General features: G+C 40.6%; 1 protein-coding gene across 1 annotated transcript in view; it reads right to left on the reverse strand.

The window, feature by feature from the left end:
* Positions 1 to 26,105, reverse strand: part of LOC124719730 — a 149,452-nt gene that overhangs the window by 23,520 nt on the left and 99,827 nt on the right. The window contains exon 10 of the mRNA XM_047244932.1: positions 15,214 to 15,281. Coding sequence (XP_047100888.1) covers positions 15,214 to 15,281 — 68 coding nt within the window. The remainder of the gene's footprint in view (positions 1 to 15,213; positions 15,282 to 26,105) is intronic.

Here is a 26,105-nt window from a genome sequence, read left to right on the forward strand (position 1 = left end):
AAATCGAGCAAATGTATAGTTGTGACTACCACAGCGGACAGAGCCATCACACCGACGTAATCTCAGACGCCGTCGCAATCTGTTCCACCGCGCGACCGTGGTGCGGGGTGTGGATGGCGGAGTGAGCGCGCCGCGGGCGGAGGTTATTTAAATCAGCCGCGACCGAACCCAGTTCCCCCTGAGCAGCCATAGCGTACGGATCTCCGTGCCGGCACGTTCACAGGAGCTCAGTCCGTCAGTTCACCTGATGATGGCGACATGTATGATCGCCGAAATATTGTGCCAGTTGGACACTGTACACCGTCAGTACACCCGTGGATATTTTTAATAATGTTAATGATTAATTTAGCAAGTTTTGTGCAAAAACGGATGATGTTTGACACCCTGAAAAGCATAGAAATTAACACAGTAAGTTCTGAATTGTTACATGTTATAAATCACTACACAGCATAATATTACACATTTTGACTTGAGGTTGAACAATACACTAATACTATTTGCAGTATTTTGTACACAGCTTCGCAGATAAGTCATCAGTTGCACAATACCCATTACATTTTACAGCCATTGCCAACGGCTCAAACAATACAATAGATCCCTTCACATTCAAAGGTTCTATAACAACAGTAGGCTCACAGTTCAACACTCCCTTGTTAGAAAATTACAAAAGTTTCTTGAAGCTTCAACTGTTTTGACATCATGGTACACTGCAACCTTAATACAATTATCTTACTCTAAACTGAATATTCATAGTCATTATTTGGATACAGTCAATACCTTTGACTAAATAATTCTTAAAAAAACAAATAAATGAATAAATAAAATAAATTGTACCTCTAAATTTAGTTGCATGTGTAGAACTAAAAATTCAAGTAATAGCAACATTAGCACTATTAATCTGTGTATACAGGGTGGTCCATTGATAATGACTGGACCAAATATCTCACGAAATAAGCATCAAACGAAAACACTACAAAGAATGAAACTCATCTAGCTTGAAGGGGGAAACCAGATGGCGCTATGGCTGGCCCGCTAGATGGTGCTGCCGTAGGTCAAATGGATATCAACTGGGGTTGTTTTTTTTTTGTTTTTTTAAAAAAAATAGGAACTCACATTTTTTATTGCATATTCATGTAGTACGTAAAGAAATATGAATGTTTTAGTTGGACCACTTTTTCGCTTTGTGATAGATGGCGCTGTAATAGTCACAAATGTATAAGTACATGGTATCATGTAACATTCCGCCAGTGCAGACAGTATTTGCTTCGTGATACATTACCCGTGTTAAAATGGACCGTTTATCAATTGCAGAAATAGTCGATATTGTGTTGATGTATGGCTATTGTGATCAAAATGCCCAACACGTGTATGCTATGTATGCTGCTTGGTATCCTGGACGACATCCTCGAAGTGTCCGGATCGTTCACCAGATGGTTACGTTATTTAAGGAAACAGGAAGTGTTCAGCCACATGTGAAACATCAACCACGACCTGCAACAAATGACGATGCCCAAGTAGGTGTTTTAGCTGCTGTTACGGCTAATCCGCACATCAGTAACAGACAAATTGCGCAAGAATCAGGAATCTCAAAAACGTCGGTGTTAAGAATGCTACATCAACATCAATTGCACCCGTAACATATTTCTATGCACCAGGAATTGCATGGTGACGACTCTGAACGTTGTGTACAGTTCTGCCACTGGGCACAAGAGAACTTACAGGACGATGACAGGTTTTTTGCACGTGTTCTATTTAACGACGAAGCGTCATTCACCAACAGGGGTAACGTAAACTGACATAATATGCACTATTGGGCAATGGAAAATCCACAATGGCTGGGACAAGTGGAACATCAGCGACCTTGGCGGGTTAATGTATGGTGCGGCATTATGGGAGGAAGGATAACTGGCCCCCACTCTATCGATGGCAATCTAAATGGTGCAATGTATGCTGATTTCCTACGTAATGTTCTACCGTTGTTACTACAAGATGTTTCAGTGCATGACAGAATGGCGATGTACTTCCAACATGATTGATGTGAGGCACATAGCTCACGTGCGGTTGAGGCGGTATTGAATAGCATATTTCATGACAGGTGGACTGGTTGTCGAAGCACCATACCATGGACCGCACGTTCACCGTATCTGACGTCCCCGGATTTCTTTCTGTGGGGAAAGTTGAAGGATATTTGCTATCTTGATCCACTGACAACAGCTGACAACATGTGGCAGCGCATTGTCAATGCATGTGCAAACATTACGGAAGGTGAACTACTCGCTGTTGAGAGGAATGTCGTTACACGCATTGCCAAATGCATTGAGGTTGATGGACATCATTTTGAGCATTTATTGCATTCATGTAGTATTTACAGGTAATCACACTGTAACAGCACGCGTTCTCAGAAATGATCAGTTCACAAAGGTACATGTATCACATTGGAACAACCAAAATAAAATGTTCAAACATACCCATGTTCTGTATTTTAATTTAAAAAACCTACCTGTTACCAACTGTCCATCTAAAATTGTGAGCCATATATTTTGGACTATTACAGCGCCATCTATCGCAAAGCGAAAAAAGTGGTTCAACTAAAACATTCATATTTCTTTACGTACTACACAAATATGTAACAAAAAATGAGGGTTCCCATTTTAAGAAAAGGCAGTTGATAACCATTTGACCTATGGCAGCGCCATATAGTGGGCCAACCACAGTGCCAACTGGTTTCCCCGTTCAAGCTAGACAAGTTTTGTTCTTTGATGTTTTTTTGTTGGACGCTTATTTTGTGAGATATTTGGCCCGGTCCCAATCAATGGACCACCCTGTATATATCTTGTAACCTGACTTGTTCCACATCATTTCTATAAAATAATCATGAAAATTATCTACGGGACATCACATTAGTTTGGTTTAGTAAACTAAAAACGCTCATGTTTTGTATGTTTATCAAAGATCTTGCATTAAATTTAAAAAATAGAGCACTAATACACAGGGCTCTTTTTGTGATTGTGTCATCGCTGACAGACGTGTATCAGTATTATCAGAAAGCTTACTTCTATAAATGTCTCATGCTATTTCAAAAGACCGCAATAGTATTACAACAAGGTAGTCCGCCACTGTAGCTGAGAGGACAGAGCACCGACTTGTCATACCGGAGGGCCTGGATTCGATTCCCGGCTGGGTTGGAGGCTTTCTCCACTCAGGGACTGGGTGTTTGTGTCGTCTTCATCATCACGATTCCATCCTCATCGATGCGCTAGTCGCCGAAGTGGCATCACCTCAAAAGACTTGCACCAGGCGATCAGGTCTATCCGACGGGGGCCCTCGTCACACGACATTTCATTTTACAACAAGGTAGGCCAGAATTTGAAACTGCAGTAATAGTGGGAGGTGCCACTGATACCACATTCAACAACTACGATGTGGGGGCAATGGAATAGTAGACTGCACATTGCCATGTAGATGCTGTTGATGTGTTTTATCAAATACAATTTTTTTAACAGAACATGCATTGTGTTTTCCAGTATCATTTTAACATTTGTCACTATCAGTCAATGCCGTCTGCATATGTGGTTAATGTGAGTTGAAAACTTTGAACAGACTTCATCAAAAAACACCATAGAAGCCTGGAAGAACGAAAATAGTGTGTAAACCCAAATTCATTTTGCATGTAAGAGACAGCAATATGGTGACTGAGGTACCCAGGCTAAAACTTTTACTACACAACTTCCACAGTACATAAGAAACAAAACCTTTCCAACAGCAGAAAGCAACTGCCAATACATCAGGCACAAGCAGTTCAAGTGAGCTGTTAAAATGGAGGCATTCCATGGCACACACATTCTGCAGATCTAACAACGTAAAAGTTTTTTTCATGTGGTTGTAACAAGTGTAAAATATATCAGATTAATGCATTATGAACAAGACACGCAAGGAAAGTAGTAGTCCACGAGGAAATGGAACATGTCCAAGGGAAACATTACGGAATGTCATGAGTAACTTCATGGACAGCTGGAGGAATTTGTTTATTTCAAAGAACATCTTTGTACATCAGTCAGTTTTTAAAAAATTGGTTAGTTTTTTGTTTCATATTTTATAACCATAAAAATAAAATGTAGTTTTATATGAAACACAAAAATATCAGCTCTTTCAGCAGTCCACGAAGACATAAACTTGCATGTAGTGAGCGAGAGAGCATTACATGTGTGACAATGGACTATTTTGTTTCTCAGACAATATAAATACACATCGGAAGTACGTCTACACAACTAATCTGTGATTTACATTTAAATGCTTGGTGGAGGGTTCATTGCACCACCTTCAGACAATTTCTCTACTGTTCCACACTCAGGAAAAATGTAGGTAAAACGAATAAATAAATATTCCCGTGTGAGCTCTGATTCCTCTTATTTTATCACTATGACCATTTCTCCCTGTGCTGGTGGGCATCAAAAAAATATTTTGCATTTGGAAGAGAAAATTGGTGATTGAAATTCTTTGAAAAGATCTCTCCACAATAAGAATTGCCTTCCATTCAATGACTGCCACCCCAACTTGAGTATCATACCCGTGACACTTCCCTTCTCCCTTATTTCACGATAACACAAAATAAGCAGCTCTCCTTTGGAATTTATGATGTCCTCTGTCAGTGCTATCTGGTAAGCATCCTGTATCAACCAGCAGGACTCCAGAAGAGGAAAGATAAGCATAGTGCAGGCACTCTCTTCAGCACACCTGTTGCACACTAAGTGTTCTGCCAATAAAACACACTCTTTGGTTCACCTGCCCACAATGTTATCTATGTAACTGATCTTCCATTTTATGTTGTTCATAGCAGTAATTCCTATGTATTTAGTTGAACAGACAGTGTTTAGATTTGCGTGATTTATTGTGTAACCGAAATTTAGCATACTCCTTTTTGTCCGCAAGTGGATAACCACACATTTTTCATTATTTAGAGTCAACTGCCACTTTTTGCTCCACGCAGGTATCTTGTCTAAATCACTTTGCAATCAGTTGTAACCTTCTGATTTTACTAGATGGGAAACGATAGCATTATCTGCAAACAATCTAGGAGCGCTGCTCAGATTGTCTACTAAATCATTTGTGTAGATTGGGAGCAGCAGAGCACCTGTAACACTTCAGTGAAGAATGTCAGGTTTGACACTATTATTTTTCATCATTTACTATTAATTGCGACTTTTTTGACATGAAATCACAAATGTAGTTGCACACTGAGACAATACTCCACAGAAACACAATTTGGTTTGAAGTTGATTGTGAGCAATGGTGTGAAAAGCTCTCTGAAAATCTACAGATATACAATTAATTTGAGATCCCCCGTCGATGACACTCATTATTTCGCGTGAATAAAGAGCTAGTTGTGTTCCACAGAAATGATATTTCCTAGATCCCTGCTAGCTGTGTGTGAACAAATCATTTTCTTCGAGGTAATTCATAACTTTTGACAACAGTTCTAAAATAATACTGTAAATCAGTGTCAGTGATGTGGGCCTGCAGCTTAGCAGATTACTTCAATTTCCTTTCTTGAGTACTGGTGTGGCTTGTGCAATTTTCAAGTCTTGAGGTACAGATCTTTCATTGACCAAGCGGGTGTAAGAATTTTTGTCAAGATTGTGTTATAACCAGGAATAACACGATAACCTCTTCAGTCTGGTTTATTAAATCACAAATCACTTTTTAAACATTATGTTAGCCAAGCACCTACCCAGGCTCACACTCAGAAGTAATGCAGAATTAAAGTTTGGTTATACCAATGTCCGAATGTGCATGGTGGGGTGCACGTTCCGTAATTATTCCCAAGTCCAGTGAAGTTCAGTCTCTCCAAGTGAAGTCGCAAGATTTTCCGCCGAGCAGCCAGGTAACCTCGAGTGGTGCAGCGAGTCATCCACAAGCAGCTGGAACACGGTGTACTGTACTTCCCGATGAGAACTGTCGTTTGTGGCGGCGGCCGGGTTTATATAAGGCTTGCTAGTTAATGGAGCCGTCGGCTGGGGTCGCTGTTTTCCAGGGAAAACCAATCACAATGTTTCCTGGCGTAACCAATTGCTGTGTGCTAACAAACGCACGCGTGCGAAGGCAGCCAGCGATGGTAGCCGCGAGCCGCCCGGAGAAGTGCGGCCAGCGATGTATTTCTTGGCCACGTAAGGGAGCGTGTGTGTGAAAACGGCCAGCGATGGAAGCAGCGGGCCGCCCAGAGAAGTGCAGCCAGCGATGTATTTGGCAGCCGCGTACTGGAGCGCGTTGTTCGGTGTTTGTTAGAAGTGGTGTATACCACAGAATGCAGCTAATATTTCAGCATAGTCTTAAAAGTAGCTAACTGATGTACTATCTGGACCAGAAGACTTGCTTTTGTTAAGCAATTTCAGCTGCTTTGCTTCACCGAAGATATCTACTGCTAAGTTACTCATGTTGGCAGCTGCTCTTGATTCAAAATCTGGAAAATTTACTTTATCTTTTTTGGCGAAGGAATTTAAAAAATCTGTGATTATCATCATTCTAAGAAAAGCTGCAGTGGCACCCTTGATTGTAGTCTGGCTCCTGATCATGTTGTAACGCAGCACCTTATGTCTGTCATTTATACACTGTGTGATCAAAAGTATCTGCACACCCCCAAAAACATACGTTTTTCATATTAGGTGTATTGTGCTGTCACCTACTGCTAGGTACCCCCTATCAGAGACCTCAGTAGTCATTTGACATTGTGAGAGAGCAGAATGGGGTACTCCGGAACTCGCGGACTTTGAACCTGGTCAGGTGATTGGGTGTCACTTGTGTCATACATCTGTACCCAAGATTTTTGCACTCCTTAACATCATCCCTAGGTTCACCATTTCCGATGTGACAGTAAAGTGGAAACGTGAAGGGACATGTACAGCACAAAAGCATTCAGGCCAACCTCATCTGTTTACTGACAGAGACCATTGACTGTTAAAGAGGGTTGTAATGGGTAATAGGCAGACATCTATCCAGACCATCACAAAGGAATTCCAAACTGAATAAGGATCCATTGCAAGTACTATGACAGTTAGGAGGGAGGTGAGAAAACTTGGATTTCTCGGTCAAGTGGCTGCTCATAAGCCACGCATTACGCCGGATAAAGGCTAAACAATGCCTCGCTCGGTGTAAGGAGTGTAAACATTGGACAATTGAACAGTGGAAAAAACATTGTGTGGAGTAACGAATCATGATACACAATGTGGCAATCCGACGGCAGGGTGTGTGTATGGCGAATGCCCGGTGAATTTCATCTGCCAGCGTGAGTAGTGGCTACAGTAAAATTCGGAAGCAGTGGTGTTACGGGGTGGTCGTGTTTTTCATGGTGGGAGCTTGCACTCCTCATTGTTTTGCGTGGCACTATCACAGCACAGGCCTACATTGATGTTTTAAGCACCTTCCCGCTTCCCACGGTTGAAGAGCAATTCGGGGGACGGCGACTGCATCTTTCGACACGATCGAGCAACCTGTTCATAATGCACGGCCTGTGGCTGAGTGGTTACACGAGAATAACATCCCTGTAATGGACTGGCCTGCACAGAGTCATAACCAGAATCGTACAAATACCTTAGGGATGTTTTGGAACATTGACATTAATACCACTCCACTGTGCAGCACTTCGTGAAGAATAGGCTGCCATTCCCCATGAAACCTTCCTGCGAGTGGAAGCTGTCATCAAGGCTAAGGGTGGGCCAACATCATACTGAATTCCAGCGTTACCGATGGAGAGTTCCACAAACTTTTTAAGTCATTTTCAGCCAGGCGTCCGTAGACTTCTGATCACATAGTGTAGCTGATGTTTCACTTGTCTTTTACACACAGGAGGTGGACAGAAATATGGAAACACCACAAACACAACACACATTTCCACGCCTAATAAGCTGTAGGAAAACTGTGGGCATTCAAAACATATTCCAGTCATATCTGAACGAATAAATCCAGGTCCTGTATGATTTTACAGATAATCTTATACCAGTCGCCCTGACGGTAGAGGCAGACAGTGATCACGCACCCTTCTTTCCAAAGCAGACCACAAAGGATATGCCATATCGAGATCCGGTCACTGTGGTGGTGAGTAGAGATGCGACAATTCATCCTCGTGCTCACAAAACTAGTCCTGGACGATGCAAGCTGTGTGAAGAGGGGTCCTGCCGTCTCTCAACACAGCATCGCAATTAGGAAACAAACACTGTACCACGAGATGCACCTGATTAGCCAAAATGGTAAAATAAATCTCGGCAGTCACGCGACCTTGCGGCAGTCACGCGACCTTGCAAATCACTTGTGAGGCCCATCGAATACTGCAGTATAGCTGCTCAAATCATTAGCAAACCCCCTACACATTTTGCTCTTTGGGATTTAAACTTTAACAGAAATTGGAAACAGTGTGAAAGACTCACCAAAGCAAATTACTTCATTCCTTTGCTGCATATCCCAAGTTTTATGGCTCCGGCACCACGTTTTTTTCCTGTTATGGACATTTGCATCCAGCTTGCCATGCAATTCCCTGTTTTGGGAGCTCCCTTTACATTGTTTTGTCACTGACAGTGTTCACAAGTGCAACATTCAGTTCTGCGGTGCTTTTTGCAGCTGTCGTCTCTTAATTTTCGTCACAGTCCTCTTTGGTGAATGTCTGTTATGTACACTTGACATATGAGGGGCGTTTGAAAAGTTCATGCAAAGACAACATTTTTGTTCATTCCTCATCACTAGAAGGGCATTCTGTTAGCAAAAAGGTGAATGGCCTTTCAGATCATGATGCACAAATTTTAACTCTAAAAGATTTTTGTGCTGCAACACGTGTTAAATATAGTCATCAGCTGTTTAGGAAAGCTGATCCAGTAGCTGTAGAGACCTCTGTAAACCTTATCAAGGAACAAGAGTGGCAAGATGTTTATAGCGCTGATACAGTAGACGATAAATATAATGCTTTTCTCGAGACTTTTCTCATGCTCTTTGAAAGTTGCTTTCCGTTAGAACGTTCAAAACAGGGCACTAGCACAAACAGGCAGCCTGGGTGGCTGACTAGAGGGATAAGAATATCTTGTAGAACAAAGTGGCAATTATATCAAAACGTTAGAAACAGTCAAAATCTAAATGCAGCAGCCCATTACAAACTGTATTGTAAGGTGCTTAAAAAAGTTATTAGGAAGGCAAAAAGTATGTGGTATGCAGATAGAATAGCGAAGTCTCAGGATAAAGTTAAAACCACACGGTCAGTCATAAAGGAAGTGGCTGGTCTGCAGAGACAGGTCGAGGATATAGAATCAGTGCGTAGTGGGAATGTCTGTGTTACTGATAAGTAACATATGTGTACAGTATTTAATAATCACTTTCTGAATATAGCAGGAGAACTAAATAGAAACCTAGTCCCAACAGGGAATCATATAGTGCTCGTAGAAAAAAGTGTTCCGAGACTGTTACCTGAAATTCTCCCCCATGATACTGACAAGAGGGAGATTGAGTTAATAATTAAAGCACTAAATACCAAGAACTCTCATGGATATGACGGGGTATCTAGCAGAATACTGAAGTATTGTTCTATGTATGTTAGCCCAGTACTTAGCCATATCTGTAACTTTTCCTTTAGGAGTGGTCGGTTTCCTGACCGATTAAAGTACTCGGTAGTGAAGCCACTTTATAAAAAGGGAGACATTGATAATGTTGACAATTTTAGACCTATTTCGATGCCATCGGTGTTTGCTAAAGTTATCGAGAAGGTCGTATATACACGGTTACTGGAGCATTTAAATTCACATAATTTGCTGTCAAATGTTCAGTCTGGTGTTAGAAATGGTTTAACAACTGAAAATGCTATATTCTCTTTTCTCTGTGAGGTTTTGGACGGATTAAATAAAAGGTTGCGAACGCTAGGTGTTTTCTTTGATTTAACGAAGGCTTTTGACTGTGTTGACCACAAAATATTACTGCAGAAGTTGGACCATTATGAAGTAAGGGGAGTAGCTTACAATTGGTTCGCCTCTTACTTTAAGAACAGAAAGCAGAAGGTAATTCTCCGCAATATTGAGAGTGGTAGTGATGTTCAGTCCCAATGGGGCACTGTTAAAGTGGGGCGTTCCCCAAGGGTCGGTGCTGGGGCCACTGCTGTTTCTTATTTATATAAATGATATGCCTTCTAGTACTACAGGTGATTCAAAAATATTTGTTTGCTGATGACACCAGCTTGGTAGTGAAGGATCTTGTGTGTAATATTGAAACATTATCAAATAATGTAGTTCATGAAATAAGTTCGTGGCTTGAGGAAAATAATTTGATGCTAAATCAAAGTAAGACTCAGTTTTTACAGTTTCTAACTCACAATTCAACAAGAACCGATATTTTGATCAGACAAAATGGGCATATTATAAGCGAGACAGAACAGTTCAAGTTCTTAGGTGTTCAGATAGATAGTAAGCTGTTGTGGAAAGCCCATGTCCAGGATCTTGTTCAGAAACTAAATGCTGCTTTATTTACCATTAGAACAGTATCTGAAATAAGTGACAGTTCAACACGAAAAGTAGTCTACTTCGCGTATTTTCATACGCTTATGTCTTATGGTATTATTTTTTGGGGTAATTCTTCTGATTCAAAAAGGGTATTTTTGGCCCAAAAACGGGCTGTTCGAGCTATATGTGGTGTAAGTTCGAGAACCTCTTGTTGACCCCTATTCAATAGTCTGGGAATTCTGACATTGCCCTCGCAGTATATATTTTCTTTAATGTCGTTTGTTGTTAGCAATATTAGCCTATTCCCAAGAGTTAGCAGCTTTCACTCAGTTAATACTAGGCAGAAATCCAATCTGCATGTGGAATGCACTTCCTTGACTCTTGTGCAGAAAGGAGTGCAATATTCTGCTGCATCAGTTTCAATAAGCTACCACAAGAACTCAAAAATCTTAGCAGTAGCCCAAACTCTTTTAAGTCTAAACTGAAGAGTTTCCTCATGGCTCACTCCTATTCTGTCGAGGAGCTCCTGGAAGAGTTAAAAAATTAAGCAAATTTCAGTGTTACATTGTTCAAAATGGTTCAAATGGCTCTGAGCACTATGGGACTTAACATCTGTGGTCATCAGTCCCCTAGAACTTGGAACTACTTAAACCTAACTAACCTAAGGACATCACACACATCCATGCCCGAGGCAGGATTCGAACCTGCGACCGTAGCAGTTGTGCGGTTCCGGACTGAGCGCCTGAACCGCTAGACCTCCGCGGCCGGCTGTTACATTGTTGATTTTCTTTATTTAAACTTACGACTTGTCACCTGAATATGTTTTTTTTATATTTCATTTTATCTGTTTCTAATATCGTGTTATAATTTCATGTATTGACTCGTTCCATGACCATGGAGACTTCTCCTTAATTTGGTCCCAAGGAACAAAAAAAAAAGGTCCGAGAGGTGGCACCACCAGAGCGTATCGAGGTAATGTTTAGTTAGTAGAATCTTTGGAAAAAACGCACACCAAGTTTCAGCCATATTGGTCTATAGTTTTGGCATTGGTGTAAATCAAGGAAGTCAAGCGATTGTCAAAAAATAGATGAAAAAGAATTTCGTGTGGGATTAAACATTACTTTATGAAAGGCAAAACGCCTCAGGAAACTAAAGAGAAGCTTGATAAACATTACGGTGACTCTCCACCTTCGATTAGAACCGTTTATAAGTTGTTTCAAAATTTTCAGAGTGGCCATAAGGGCACACGTGATTCTGAACATTCTGGATGCCCTGTGGAGGTTACGACTCCAAAAATCATTGATAAAGTCCACGATACGGCGATGGATGATAGATGAGTTAAGGTGCATGAGATTGCTAGTGCTGTGGGCATCTCGAATGAATGGGTACATAATATTTTGCATAAACATTTGGACATGAGAGAGTTATCCGCAAGATGGGTTCCACGATTGCTCACGCTTGACCAAAAAGCGAATCGTGTAAAGTGTTGCGAGGATGGTTTGCAGCTGTTCAGGAAGGATCTGCAGGAATTAAAGCATCTTTTCGTCATTGTGGATGAAACCTGGATACATTACTATACTCCTGAGACCAAACAACAATCTAAACAATGGGTTACCAATGGAGAATCTGCACTAAAAATGGTGGAGACCAGTCCTTCGGCCGGAAAGGTTATAGCGACTGTCTGTTCGGATTCACAAGGGATAATCCTCATTGACTATCTGGAAAAGGGTAAAACTATTACAGGTCCATATTATTCATCGTTACTGGCCCCTTTGAAAATCAAGCTGCAAGAAAAACGCCGGCAATTGGACCACAAGTAAGTCCTTTTCCATCACGACAGTGCACCAGCACACACCTCAGCAGTTGTGGTCGCAAAATTAATGGAAATAGGATTCCAACATATTTCACATCCCACCTATTCTCCAGACTTGGCTCCCTTGAACTTCTATTTGTTCCCCAATTTGAAGAAATGGCTGGTGGGACAAAGATTTTATTCAAACGTGGAGGTGATTGCAGCAACTAATAGCTATTTTGCAGACTTGGACAATTCCTATTATTTGGAAGGGATCAACAAATTAGAACAGCGTTTGACGAAGTGTGTAAGTCTAAAAGGAGACTACGTCGAAAAATAAAAAAGGTTTACCCCAAACACGTAAGTAGTTTTTATTTTTGCACGGACTTTTCAAACGCCCCTCGTACACTTTCGCCCTCCTCCTGATTTAGCAAATTGACAATTATCTGCTTTCCTGATATGCAGCATAAATCTTTCATATAGCGCCTCTTGAAATCCGAACACTTTGGCTACTTTGGTCAGGAAAACAACCACCATGCGGACACCAACAATTTTCCCATGTGCAAATTCACTTAGCTGCAACGTAATGCAATCACTACTACAGACATTGTTTTGCCCACGACTGACACTTGCAACATATTGAGAACATTGCAGTCGAATACAATAGTGCAACCTGCAGGCTTGGCTAGTACATGCTTTTGTATTTTACTGTTTCCATACCTTCTGTCCAACCCCTGTAACTCTGCTTTAGTGGCACTATTGTCGGTAACATTAATGTAGCTACCACACTACGAAGGTATTGATCGTGTCTTGTCATGGTGTACTTTACACATGAGCAGCATCTCTCTGGATTTCCTTCCAAATTTTGAGGCAGTTTGATTGCAGAAACTGTTAAAAATGTCTGGCACCAAAGTCCACGCTAAATTTTGAGCTTTTTCAGAACATCGCAAATACAGCTCAATTAGAAAGCTGACATTTTGGTCAAATCTCGTGATGGAAGAGGGCAGTGGGATATGACGTCAAACATCTCACCTGTATTATCGCTTCCCTCTACGCTTCAAAGAAGTGTCCCGAGGGTACCAGTTTCAATAAAAGGACTTTCCGTCAACGACTCATTTGCGTGGCCAATTCCAGTGTGCGTGGCCCTTTACACAGTCAGCCTCCAAGTCTACAATTTGCCACAAATACATCATTTGAATAGTTTCAGCTCAGGATGTGCGAGTTTATGCTTCTTGAGGTAAGCAGCTTTAACGAAGGACTTATGACACACACCACATTTGTGTTCCTTAATATCAGTGTGTGTCAATGAATGTCTCTTCAGACAGGCAGGTGTACGGAAAGCTTTGTGACACAAATCACATTTGTGTGGCCTCACCTCACAATGCACCAATAAATGTTGTTTGAGATGAATGCGCCTAGCAAAGGATTTGCTACACACGTCACACTTGTGTAGCTTCACTTCAGCATGGATTAGTGCGTGGCCCCTCATATCGGAGGCCCTAGCAAACAATCTGCCACAAACCTCACATTTGTGTGGCTTAATAGGAGAATGTACTACTGTGTGTCGCTTCAGGCAGGAAATCGTTCGAAAGGTTTTACTACATACGTCACACTTGTGCGCTTTCACATCTGAATGGATTAGTGCGTGGGTCTTCACGCCGTCAACTCTAGCAAACGATTTGCCACAAACCTCACATTTGTACGGCTTGATATCAAAGTGTACAGCTGCGTGTTGCCTCAGATTGGAACTCGTACGAAAGGATTTACTACATACACCACATCTGTATGGCTTAACCCCAGAATGGGCTTGTGTATGCTGCTTCAGATAGGTGGCAGTAAGAAACGATTTGCCACAAACATCACATTTGTGAGGCTTTACTCGTACATCAGAATGTACTGCTCTGTGGATCTTCAACTGGGTAGCTGTACGAAAGTATTTACTACACACAACACATTTGTGTCGCTTCGCGTCGTGCACCTCTTTATGTTTCTTGAGACGTTCGGCACTAGCATAGCATTTAGAACACACGTCACATTGGTACGGTTTCAGCTCACAATGCAAATACTTGTGTCGCCTCAAATATTGAGCTCTAGCAAAGAATTTAGAACATATATCACATTTGTGCGGTGTTACTTCAGAATGATTCAGTGCGTGGTACTTTAGACAGGTAGCAGTACTAAATGACTTGCCACAAAGCTCACATTTGTGTGGCTTTACAACACAGTGTACTGCTCCGTGGGTCTTCAGCTGTGTAGCTGTACGAAAGAACTTGCCACAAACATTACACTTGTGTGGCTTCACTCCAGAATGGATTAGGGTATGGCCCTTCAGGTGCTGAGCCCTAGTAAACAATCTGCCACAAACATCACATTTATGTGGCCTCATCCCAGAATGAACAAATTTGTGGCACTTCAGGCGTCCAGCTGTGCAGAAGGATTTGCTACAGATCTCACATTTGTATGGCTTCACTCCAGAATGCTCAGTAATATGATATCTCAGATAATTAGCAGTTGAAAATGATTTGCCACATATGTGACATTTGCGTGACTTGACTCTACAGTGTAATTGTTCGTGGGCCTTGAAATAACTAGGTTTAACAAATGATTTGCCACAGTCATAACATTTGTAAGGTTTCCCTGCAGAATGCCTTAATTCATTCTCCTGTACCCTCAAATGTCTTCTCAGGCTGACACAAGTTCTATACACGTGACCACAACATCTACAAACATGTGAAGGTGGCTCTGCACCATCAATGTGGATGAATACATGCTTTATGAGCTGGTATTTCGATGAAAACTTCTGCCGACACGAACTGCAGGTGAATACACACCGTTCACCTTGTGGTGATCTGTTCTTATCTGTATTTATGGCACTGTCCTTTTTTGAGATAATCTGTTGGGGTCGAATGTCGCAACTGAGAGTGGGTGTCGAGGTCTCCGGGTCCGTCTCCGGCTTACCGTGTATCAGTTTTTGAAGAACATTTCCTCGTGAAGTGCCGGGGAATTTTTCCATAATCTGGCTGGACCTGAAGCATCAAAAGAAACACAATCAAAATTAAACATGTAGCACATACAAAAAATGAGCTATACGTTGTTAACATCACTCACAAAATATTTTGAAACAATATGCGAGTTTCAATAAAAAAATAAAAAAATAATGATTTATTATGATTTATTAACTTCACTGAACTGTAAATATACTGCAAAAAGCTATAATAGTCGTGGCAAGAAAATAGGCATGCATCTTTATACTGGAGATGTTAACTGTAGTAAAATTCAAACACTAGGTTGTACATTGAGTGCCAACATAAAATTCTTCATATTGTATATTTATATTTGAAACCACAGACAAAAGGCATTACTCAAGGACTAAATATAAATTACAGCTCTCCTCAACCTAAAGGTTGGTGTGAACACTGGAGTGGTTCCTGAGAAAGGATCACATCACGTGTGGAAGGCATTTGTTTTCTCCCTAGCTCTGTAAAGAACTACAGCCAGCTGTAGAAAGACCTAAATTTCAGTGTGAACTCCACACCATGTTGAGACTTGGAATTTTCCATGTTAGCAAATGACTGCCCAAAACGACGGAATAGTTCAGTGACAGAAAATCTTAGAAATGACTGGGGACTGCACTTCGAATATTTCCAGTTTGAGCCTGGCACACGCAGAACACCGAGTATAAAACTATATGTAGCAATGGATGATGAGATTCTTCTCCTTTATCTAGTGTCTCTCTCAGATTTACATTTGTAGGAAACATCCCAGAATTAATTAATTCACTCATTCATAATATTCCTATGTACTATGAGAGAAAGGAGTCTCTAAGGATATACATTAACAAAGGGAAGGGGCTAATGCAAATGCACACTGTGCTCTGTATTAACAATTTATTGGTGCTTATGTAGGATAATAAAATGAAAACGATCAATTCCACTAATTTGAGAAAAAAGGCTGCTGTATTTTTTAGTTACAATAATTGAGTGCCCTTTGCTCAGTATTTCCAGATTACATTTATACCTTTCACAGCATACCAGTTATCTTTATCCTGTGAGAGTAGAGGTCTGTTTGGAATGGATTCTGTTAATAACACTGTTGCAATGTGTTTTTATATCTAGATGTGCAAAAATAAACTGTAGCAATAATAAATTATTTTCAAATGGCAAAGCTTCTAGATAATCTAAGTTATAAAATGAAAACGATCAATTCCACTAATTTGAGAAAAAAGGCTGCTGTATTTTTTAGTTACAATAATTGAGTGCCCTTTGCTCAGTATTTCCAGATTACATTTATACCTTTCACAGCATACCAGTTATCTTTATCCTGTGAGAGTAGAGGTCTGTTTGGAATGGATTCTGTTAATAACACTGTTGAAATGTGTTTTTATATCTAGATGTGCAAAAATAAACTGTAGCAATAATAAATTATTTTCAAATGGCAAAGCTTCTAGATAATCTAAGTTATTTATTTATATGAATATAATAGAGGGAGACATTCCACGTGGGAAAAATATATCTAAAAACAAAAAAGATGTGACTTACCAAACGAAAGCGCTGGCAGGTTGATAGACACACAAACAAACACAAACATACACACAAAATTCTAGCTTTCGCAACTATCGGCTGCTTCGTCAGGAAAGAGGGAAGGAGAGGGAAAGACGAAAGGATGTGGGTTTTAAGGGAGAGGGTAAGGAGTCATTCCAATCCCGGGAGCGGAAAGACTTACCTTAGGGGGAAAAAAGGACAGGTATACACTCGCATACACACACATATCCATCCGTACATACACAGACACAAGCAGGCATTTGCCTTTACAAATGTCTGCTTGTGTCTGTGTATGTACGGATGGATATGTGTGTGTATGCGAGTGTATACCAGTCCTTTTTTCCCCCTAAGGTAAGTCTTTCCGCTCCCAGGATTGGAATGACTCCTTACCCTCTCCCTTAAAATCCACATCCTTCGTCTTTCCCTCTCCTTCCCTCTTTCCTGACGAAGCAGCCGATGGTTGCGAAAGCTAGAATTTTGTGTGTATGTTTGTGTTTGTTTGTGTGTCTATCAACCTGCCAGCGCTTTCATTTGGTAAGTCACATCTTCTTTGTTTTTAGATATATTTATTTATATTGCGGAGATGCTGAGTCGTAGATAGGCACAAGAAAAAGACTTTCACAATTAAAGCTTTCGGCCATTGGCCTTCGTCAAAATACACACACACACAGAGACACACACACACACACACACACACACACACACACACACACACACACACACACACACACACACGCGCGCGCGACTGCTGTCTCAGCCAACTGAAACCACCATAATAATATAGTTACATTCCACCCTGGATTTTCCGTTGTTTGAAATGATTTATTTACATTTGTTTTAACCCATAGGACCGAGTGAGAGGTTTCACTGGTATGTGGAATGAGTCAAAAAGGGTACATTCTGTTGATGTGTAATCCAATGAAATGGTTTAACATTATGTAATTGTATTACATGACAGTGCTTATTTTAGTTATAAAATAAGCCAAAATATTAATTTTAAGTAGATAATGACTGGAATTAATAGTATATATGAGGCGAGGTGGATAACCTTGTTCAGCCACGATACTCCATAGCATTTTTCTATTCAAATATCGAAAGCTTTCTCAAAATCCAAAAAAAGCGAGACACCCAAGAATTACAATTATGAACCACTTAAATTGGAAGGAACACACAGAAAATGTTGTGGGGAAGGCTAACCAAGACTACATTTTACTGGCAGGACACTTAGAAAATGTAACAGATATACGAAAGAGACTGCCTGCACTACAACTGACATCCTCTTTTAGAATACTAGTACACGCTGTGGGATCCTTACCAGATAGGACTGACAGAGTACAAATGAAATGATACAGGATTTGGGGTGGATGCCATTGAAACAAAGGCATTTTTTGCTGTAGCGGAATCTTATTAGGAAGTTTCAATCACCAACTTTCTCCTCCAAATGTGAAAATATTTTGTTGATGGCAACCTACATAGGGAGAAATGATCATCATAATAAAATAAGGGAAATCAGAGCTTGCACACTGTACAGGATTGGAAAAATGAGGATTATTGTGAAGGTGGTTCAAGGAACCCTCTGCCACTCACTTATGTGTGATTTGCATAGTATCCATGTTGATGTAGATGTAGGTTTCCCTACTGAACTCTCGTCTCTTTACTGTAACTTCCTGCAGTGTAAAAACAGTACTTTTAGATCGTGACACTAGACTAAATGTAATTTTACATGCAGATGACCTAACTATGACTACAGAGAATGGAGATGACCTACTGATCAGAGTCTGTAAGGTGCTGCAGATACCTTCTGATTACAACCTAACATTGTCGGTAGATAAAACGAAAGTGATGGCATTTCAGGGCAGATGACCAGTAACATTTAAAATATTCTTCAATAATAAAATCTTGGAGCAATTGAAACATTCTAAATATCTAGATGCAACATCACTTATATTTATAACCATAACATCAACCAAAAATTAAATAAATTTATTTCCATATGTGGAACTATTGTTACAAGTTTGTAGAGTAAAGCCAGGAAAGATACCCAGCTGTAGTTCTACAAAACAATAGCTGTACGAACCCTCACTTATGTTTAGTTGGTTGGTTTGGAGAGTAAAGGGACCAAACACAGGGTCATCTTGCCCTTTTTCCTCGTGCAAACAGGTACTGGGTTAAAACCATTCTCAATAGGAGTCAGGGAAAGTCAAAAGGCATAAAATAACTGGAAACCACAGTGAAAGAGAAAACAAAAGAGGAAAACCAAAAGGGGAAAGTGTGCACTTCAAGGAAAGAAATGGTGAAAGGTATTATAATAATATAGCAGATGGCCTCGGTTGACTGATCCCAAAAATAAAAAGGGATGATCCGGCCAATCTGGAACACACCAAAATCTCCAGCTGAAAAAGACAAGGCTAGAGAAACACAAAAAGGGAAAAGACGAACATCAAGATTCCTGAAATGTCTGAATACCTTCTACCAATTAAATTTCACAAGCTCCTATTCCGAATCCCCTGTCACTTTCCCTTATGTCGATCTCGTCCTCACCGAAGGTCGGCTACACACTTCCATCCACATTTAACCTACCAACAAACAACAGTACTTACGAAACTTCCTGGCAGATTAAAACTGTGTGCCGGACCGAGACTCGAACTCGGGACCTTTGCCTTTCACAGGCAAGTGCTCTACCAACTGAACTACCCAAGCACGACTCACGCCCCGTGCTCACAGCTTTACTTCCACCAGTACCTCGTCTCCTACCTTCCAAACTTTACAGAAGCTCTCCTGCGAACCTTGCAAGACTAGCACTCCTCAAAGAAAGGATATTATGAAGACATGGTTAGCCACAGCCTGGGGGATGTTTCCAGAATTACATTTTCACTCTGCAGCAGAGTGTGCGCTGATATGAAACTTCCTGGCAGATCAAAACTGTGTGCCGGACTGAGACTTGAACTCGGGACCTTTGCCTTGCAGACTCTTTACAACAATGCACCACCATTCTCACCTCAGCCTTAACTGCACTGCACACGATTACCCCACCAGCCTAGTTATGAAGCAGATTTACTGGGCCATCACATCCAATCCTGGTACTGCTGATCCCTCCAAAAAACAACTTCGAAACACACCACTGGTCACTCAGAATTATCCTGGTCTGGAATGTATTAATCAGCTACTTCGACGAGGCCATGACTTCCTCTAATCATGCCCTGAAATGAGATCCATTCCATGGGAAATTTTGCCCACCACACCTAGAATAGCTTTCTGTCGAACTCCCAATCTCCACAATATTCTTGTCGGACCCTACGCTCCTTCTACACCCATCTCCCAATCCTATGGCTCCTACCCCTGTGAGTGTCCCTGCTGCAAGGACTGCCCTATCCGCTCTCCTACCATCACCTATGCCAACCCTGCAATTGGCAATACATATTATGTAAATACTGTTCAGCCTAACTACCACCAAATTATCGGAGGGTATACACTGGCAACACACAATATACTGTTGCAGAGCATGCTCTCCACGACGGTCATGACCTCAGTGCCTGTTTCATCACATGCGCCATCTGGATTCTTCCTCCACACACCAGTTTCTCAGAACTCTGCAGGTGAGAACTAGCACTACAACATGTCTTTGGTTCTCACCATCCACCTGGCCTTAATTTACATTAATTTCTTGCATCTCAGAATTTCTTCATAGTAACTACTCTTTGCTTCGCTCCATTTCAGTTTCCAACATCTTTCATTGTCTTACCTGTCTATTTTTCACCACCCCACCCATGTTACGTACAATGCACTTAGCTTTTCACTCTTATTAACTCATGCCTGATGTTCAAGCAGTAATCTCTGTCTGCATATTACCTTGTCCTCCATCTTTAAGCTCTCACGTTTTCAAATCTCATCCGATGCAATCCCCAACAATCAGTCTTTCCTTTTCATCCCGTGCAGTTAAGTCTCCTCTGGTCCGCAGTTCTGGGTGACTTTCCCAAAATCTATCCCTTTTCCTAGATCTCTCCAGTCCTTTTCCTTCACCCCTCTTCCTTCCCCTTCAACCCTTCTGCCTAAAGGTACCACTGGCTCTGAAAGCTTGCCAATTACAACCGTCTTTTATGTGTATGCTCTGCTGCCACTTGGCAAGTAAATTTTGTATCTATACAGTTAAATTATTTTGTCTATAATTGATTGTTTTTGTTTCTAGAGTAACTAGGTATTACAAAATACAGTAAAAGCACATTTTACACATTTCAGTATAAAATGTAGGAAAGTGTAAAATACAGGAGAGCATAGGAAGCACAATAAGTGAGAATTAATAAATTACTCTTACTGTCATTCTCTTTATACCATTCAAAATACGAAATTGAAGTAATTTAAAGTTTGCCTGTTTAAAAAAAACTGAAATAATTGTTTTTGTTTCTTTTTAATAGCAATTAGCTCTACTTGTCTCTCCACAGTAGGCCTGTGCAAAGTATCAAACGCATCACCACCACCTGACGTACTACCAATGTACTGCCTCAAAATGTTCCGATCACGTCCAATGGTAAATACAACACAGAAGCAATAGTCTTTCATGAAAGCAAATTAAAAAGATATTAACATAATACTGATTAAAACACTAAAACACTAAAGTTGGCCGTCTTCATGAATAGAGAACAATAGGCATGAAATGTACAGCTTATTGCTGACAGAGACATCACTCGGCTCAGTATTGTCCTGGGTGAGAAAGAGGACAGAAATTGTCATTATGTTAAGGGGCATCTTAAAGAGGAACGTTTACATGTGACATCAGGTTGTACCAACGTAAGACTGCGTGTCTAGTACGGATTATGTAATTCACATGGAAGTAACAAAGATTCATGAAGGCCTATCATAGAGACAGCCATCATAAAAAGTGGTGTTTATTTGTATAAATAGCTGTGAAATTAAATTAAAACTACTGTAATACAATTCAGTGAGCAGAAAGAAGGTTGCTACTACATTCACTATTATCAGATTATGATAAGGCAGTGTTTCGGCATACTCTGCAGCCTATAATACAGGCGTCTGTGACCCAACATGCTTACAATGAAAATCTTGCTTACTGCACTAATGTTATGCTAAATGATTAATAACTTTGCATCTGCCATGTTTCCTACTTTATTTCAAGGCTGACTTTGAATAGGAACACGATGAACTTCTAGTATAAATCTGTATGAAAAATCAATGTTAAACATCAAAGATTTTTTAAAATGTGGGAAATGTTATAATGAAGAATCGTTAATGACAGGAAAGCGTTGTATTGAGAGAGTACGACTTCTGTTGGGACCCACAAAAATGAATGTAAAAAGCAGGAAAATGTAAAATGCGGGAACATAAAAACTGAGTTCTACTGTAGCTGTCGAAGTTTTGGGATAGATGGAATCACAATGGAAACAGTGTGTACATATAGGTAATTAAGTAAGGTTTGAATTCCCGGGCACACCTCAGCTGGCTTCAAGGTCATATTGCCATACTGGCACCAATACAGCTGCACACACTTGGATGCCGGGCCACACTTGTGCTCCATGCTTGGCATTTGTTCCATCCCCCTCTGATTTGTATCCTCCCCCCTCTTTTCTACAGTACAGACGGTTGCCCTGAGATGATCTGCACACAGCAACTGACGAGATGGCCAACCACTTCACTGTTCAATAGTGAACACAGACTGCTGTGCTTTAAGAAGTGTGGAAATCCGTCGTCCTCCTGCAGAGATGGTGCTGTGTTGTGACTGGAGGGAATTCCACAATTTGTCCAGACACCATGAAGAACTGTTACAGGAAAGTAATGACTACTGACTCGGACGAAGATACGAGAAAAACTGGCCATCCATCCTCATCTTGATCTGGCGATAAAGTGGTGACTCTGTGGGAAATATTTCCACGCAGGTATTTGAAATCGACAAGCTGGGCAGCACGTGAAGGACGACTCAGGAGGTACATCAGATCTCGATTAAAGAACTGAATTACCAAATGTGGAAGCATTATCACGTATGACAAGTGACACCTTAAGTCTGTGATTGCAGCAACAAATCCATACTCAATGAAGGAGGTTTTATCAAATGATGCAACTGTCATTACTGGGCAGAACAGGATCCCAGTTGTACAGTGGAGGAGATGCAGTCTCGCCCAAAAGTGAACGTGTGGTTATTGGACCACGTATCCCGAGAAACACAATGAACAGGAACGCTACCTGCATATGGTCAAAAACTGTGTTTGGCCCACATTATCTGCACAGGATAACATCGATGACACTACTTTTATGCAAGATGATGCACCACCTCACTTTACAAATGTGTACTAGGCTGATAAGTTTCTAGGAAATTGGCTGGGAAGATGTGGACCTCACAAGTGGCAGACAAGAAATCAGGAATTACATCATGTGACTCCTTTTTATGTGTCTCAGTAAAATGTGAGGTGTACCTGATGAAACCTCACTCACTGGAAAAATCTGAAACATGGATTCCAGATGTTATCAGCAATATCCCACGTTACTTGCTCCAGAAGACTGTGGATTATATACGTGGGTGTCAGAGATGATTAGTCGATGTCACAGGCACCTACACTGAATTTTAAGGTGCGCATCCACTTCCTTATATAAGAACTAGCTTATGGATTTCTTCTTCTTCTTCTTCTTCTTCAATTCAGCTTTTTATGTTGTTCACAAAGTGCTATACCTTTTAAACTTTTCAAGCTAATTAAGGCCATAAAAACACTGTATTTTCCGAAATTAATTCTGACAAAAAAGCCATTCTAGTGGCTGGAGTCCAAGGTTTCTGTTAATCATACCTTTTGCATTCTTGCGATGATATTTCGATAGAAATTTTCATCACCTAACACGTATTTCTTTATATTTAACTGATAAGTGAAATACTAATTTTTATAAATTTAGTTTTGAAAATACTTTCATAACGAAATAATTTCATAAAACTTTTCATTCCTTATTTCTCCCCCTTATGAGTGGAATTTTCTACAATTGCTTTTTAAACAATGCTTACAGTATAAAATCAACTTGTCTCCAAATTTCATGTCCTATCCTTCGCAGTTTGGGCTGGGTGATGGCCTTCTTTCACCCCTTAGGGGCTGAATTCACAAAAACAGTGAAACGCATATTTTCTTCTTTCTAATGGAGAAGCCATATACAAATTTTCAAATTATTTAGCTTCAAAAATGCTTGCATAATGAAATATTTCCATAAAAACTTTCATCCCCTATTTCATCAGGTCAGTGGCTGAATTTCTAATTTTTCTTTTTCTCACCGAGAAGCCAAATTAGAATTTTAATAGATACAACTTTAAAAATACTTTCATAGTGAAATTTTTTGTAAAACATTTCGTCATCTATTTCACCCCATTAGGGGTTGAATTTACAAATTTTTTTTTCATTTGTAACTCGGTAGTCAAACACCAATTTTCATAGATTTAGCTTTAAAAATCCTTCAGTCGTTCTTTAATAATGATATACTTTCAAAATAATTTTCACCCACTATTTCACCACCATACGGATAAAACTTTCATAAATGCTTAAAACACGTATTTATTTCTGAAAAGAAATTAAATGCCAATTTTCTTAGGTGTAGTCACAAAATTGCCTTGATAGCAACATATTTTCAAAACACCCTTCATCCTCTATTTTGCCCCCTCAGGCAGGGCATTTTGAAAAATACCCTCTTAAAGAAAGTCTACAGTATAAGATAAACACCCTCTGTAAATACCTTCTTAAAGAAAGTCTACAGTATAAGATAAACACCCTCTGTAAATTTCAAGATTCTATCCTTAATAGTTTGGGCTGGGCAGTGATAAGTGAGTGAGTCAGTCAGTCAACCAGGAAATTGTCTTTTATGTATGCACGGTTTTAATTTGAATAAATTAGCCTTGTAAATGTAGAATTTGTTCATCTCTTTCAACACATAGTTACTTTCCAGACACCCTGTTGACTGCCTTTTAGCTGCTCTACTGTGCCACTGCTGAACCCTCGGCAGACAACACCTTAAGACTGTTTCACGTGGCCTATTTTCGTGTTTCTTCTTTTCGAACTGCCATGAGAACACACAGTAGTTCTCAACACCACTTCATGCATAACTATTGTTTCTGTTGTATGTTTACATGGTTTAGTTTGTGATACAGGTTTGCAGCTACTTTCGCAGGTGCAGTTTGTTGTTCTTTCATCAATTATCACAGTGATTAACACCGATATGGGGGTGGGGGTAGGGGTGGGGGTTTGGGAGGGAGGAGGGAAGGGGAGTGAGAGGGAAGGGGAGTGAGAGGGAAGGGGAGTGAGAGGGAAGGGGAGTGAGAGGGAAGGGGAGTGAGAGGGAAGGGGAGTGAGAGGGAAGGGGAGTGAGAGGGAAGAAAGGTTGTAGAGTTTATAAGGTCCTGTCTACAACAAGTTCATTAGAGATGAAGCAGAAACTTATGAGGGCAAAAAGATGGGAAAGGAAATTGACCGTGCACTTTTCAGTGAAACCATTCTAGCATTTGTCTTAAGCAAGTCAGGGAAATCATGGAACCTATGTAGATGACTGTACGAGGCTTTGAATCGTCTTCCTCCTGAATGCGAGTCCAGTGTGCTAACCGCCTAGCATGGTCACTGGTCTTTGACAAAAACTGCTTCAAAGTGGAGATGAATGCATTTATGAAAGTAGGCAGCTGGATTGCCTTATAAATATCCTTATCCCCTCAGAGCATGGGATACATTAAGACCTGGAGAGGAGTTTGTGGCGGGACCGGTTGGTAGGGCATCTTCTGAGGCATCAAGGAATCACCAATTTAGTATTGGAGGGCAGCGTGTAGAGAAAAAATTGTAGAGGGAGACCAAGAGATGAATACACTAAACAGATTCAGAAGGATGTAGGTTGCAGTAGGTACTGGGAGATGAATAAGCTTGCACAGCAGAGAGTAGCATGGAGAGCTGCATCAAACCAATCTCTGGACTGAAGACCACAACAACAACAACAACAACAACAACAACTTGACTAAAGCCAGAACACATTCATCGTCTAAAGAAGACAAGTTGACACATTACTAATGCCGAATCACTTTTATTACTGTCAAGTCACGTGCATGCCACACCAATACTACGTATCTGACATGCGGCGCATCACATCACTTGTGATATCAGCTCTGTGGGCACCATGCCTAAAGCAACAAGGACACTTTATTTCTACTTCATTTCCATGGTCTTTGCCTGCTAATTTTTGATATTCTACAGGGATGCTGACAGTTTCAAAGGGTCAACCTCTCAGTTCGACAGACTTCATCTATTAAATTTCTCCTGAAAGGTTGGTCCAACCATTCTATGAGCTGTTCTC

The sequence above is a fragment of the Schistocerca piceifrons genome, chromosome 11 (assembly GCF_021461385.2).
Source record: "Schistocerca piceifrons isolate TAMUIC-IGC-003096 chromosome 11, iqSchPice1.1, whole genome shotgun sequence".
Taxonomy (NCBI): domain Eukaryota; kingdom Metazoa; phylum Arthropoda; class Insecta; order Orthoptera; family Acrididae; genus Schistocerca; species Schistocerca piceifrons.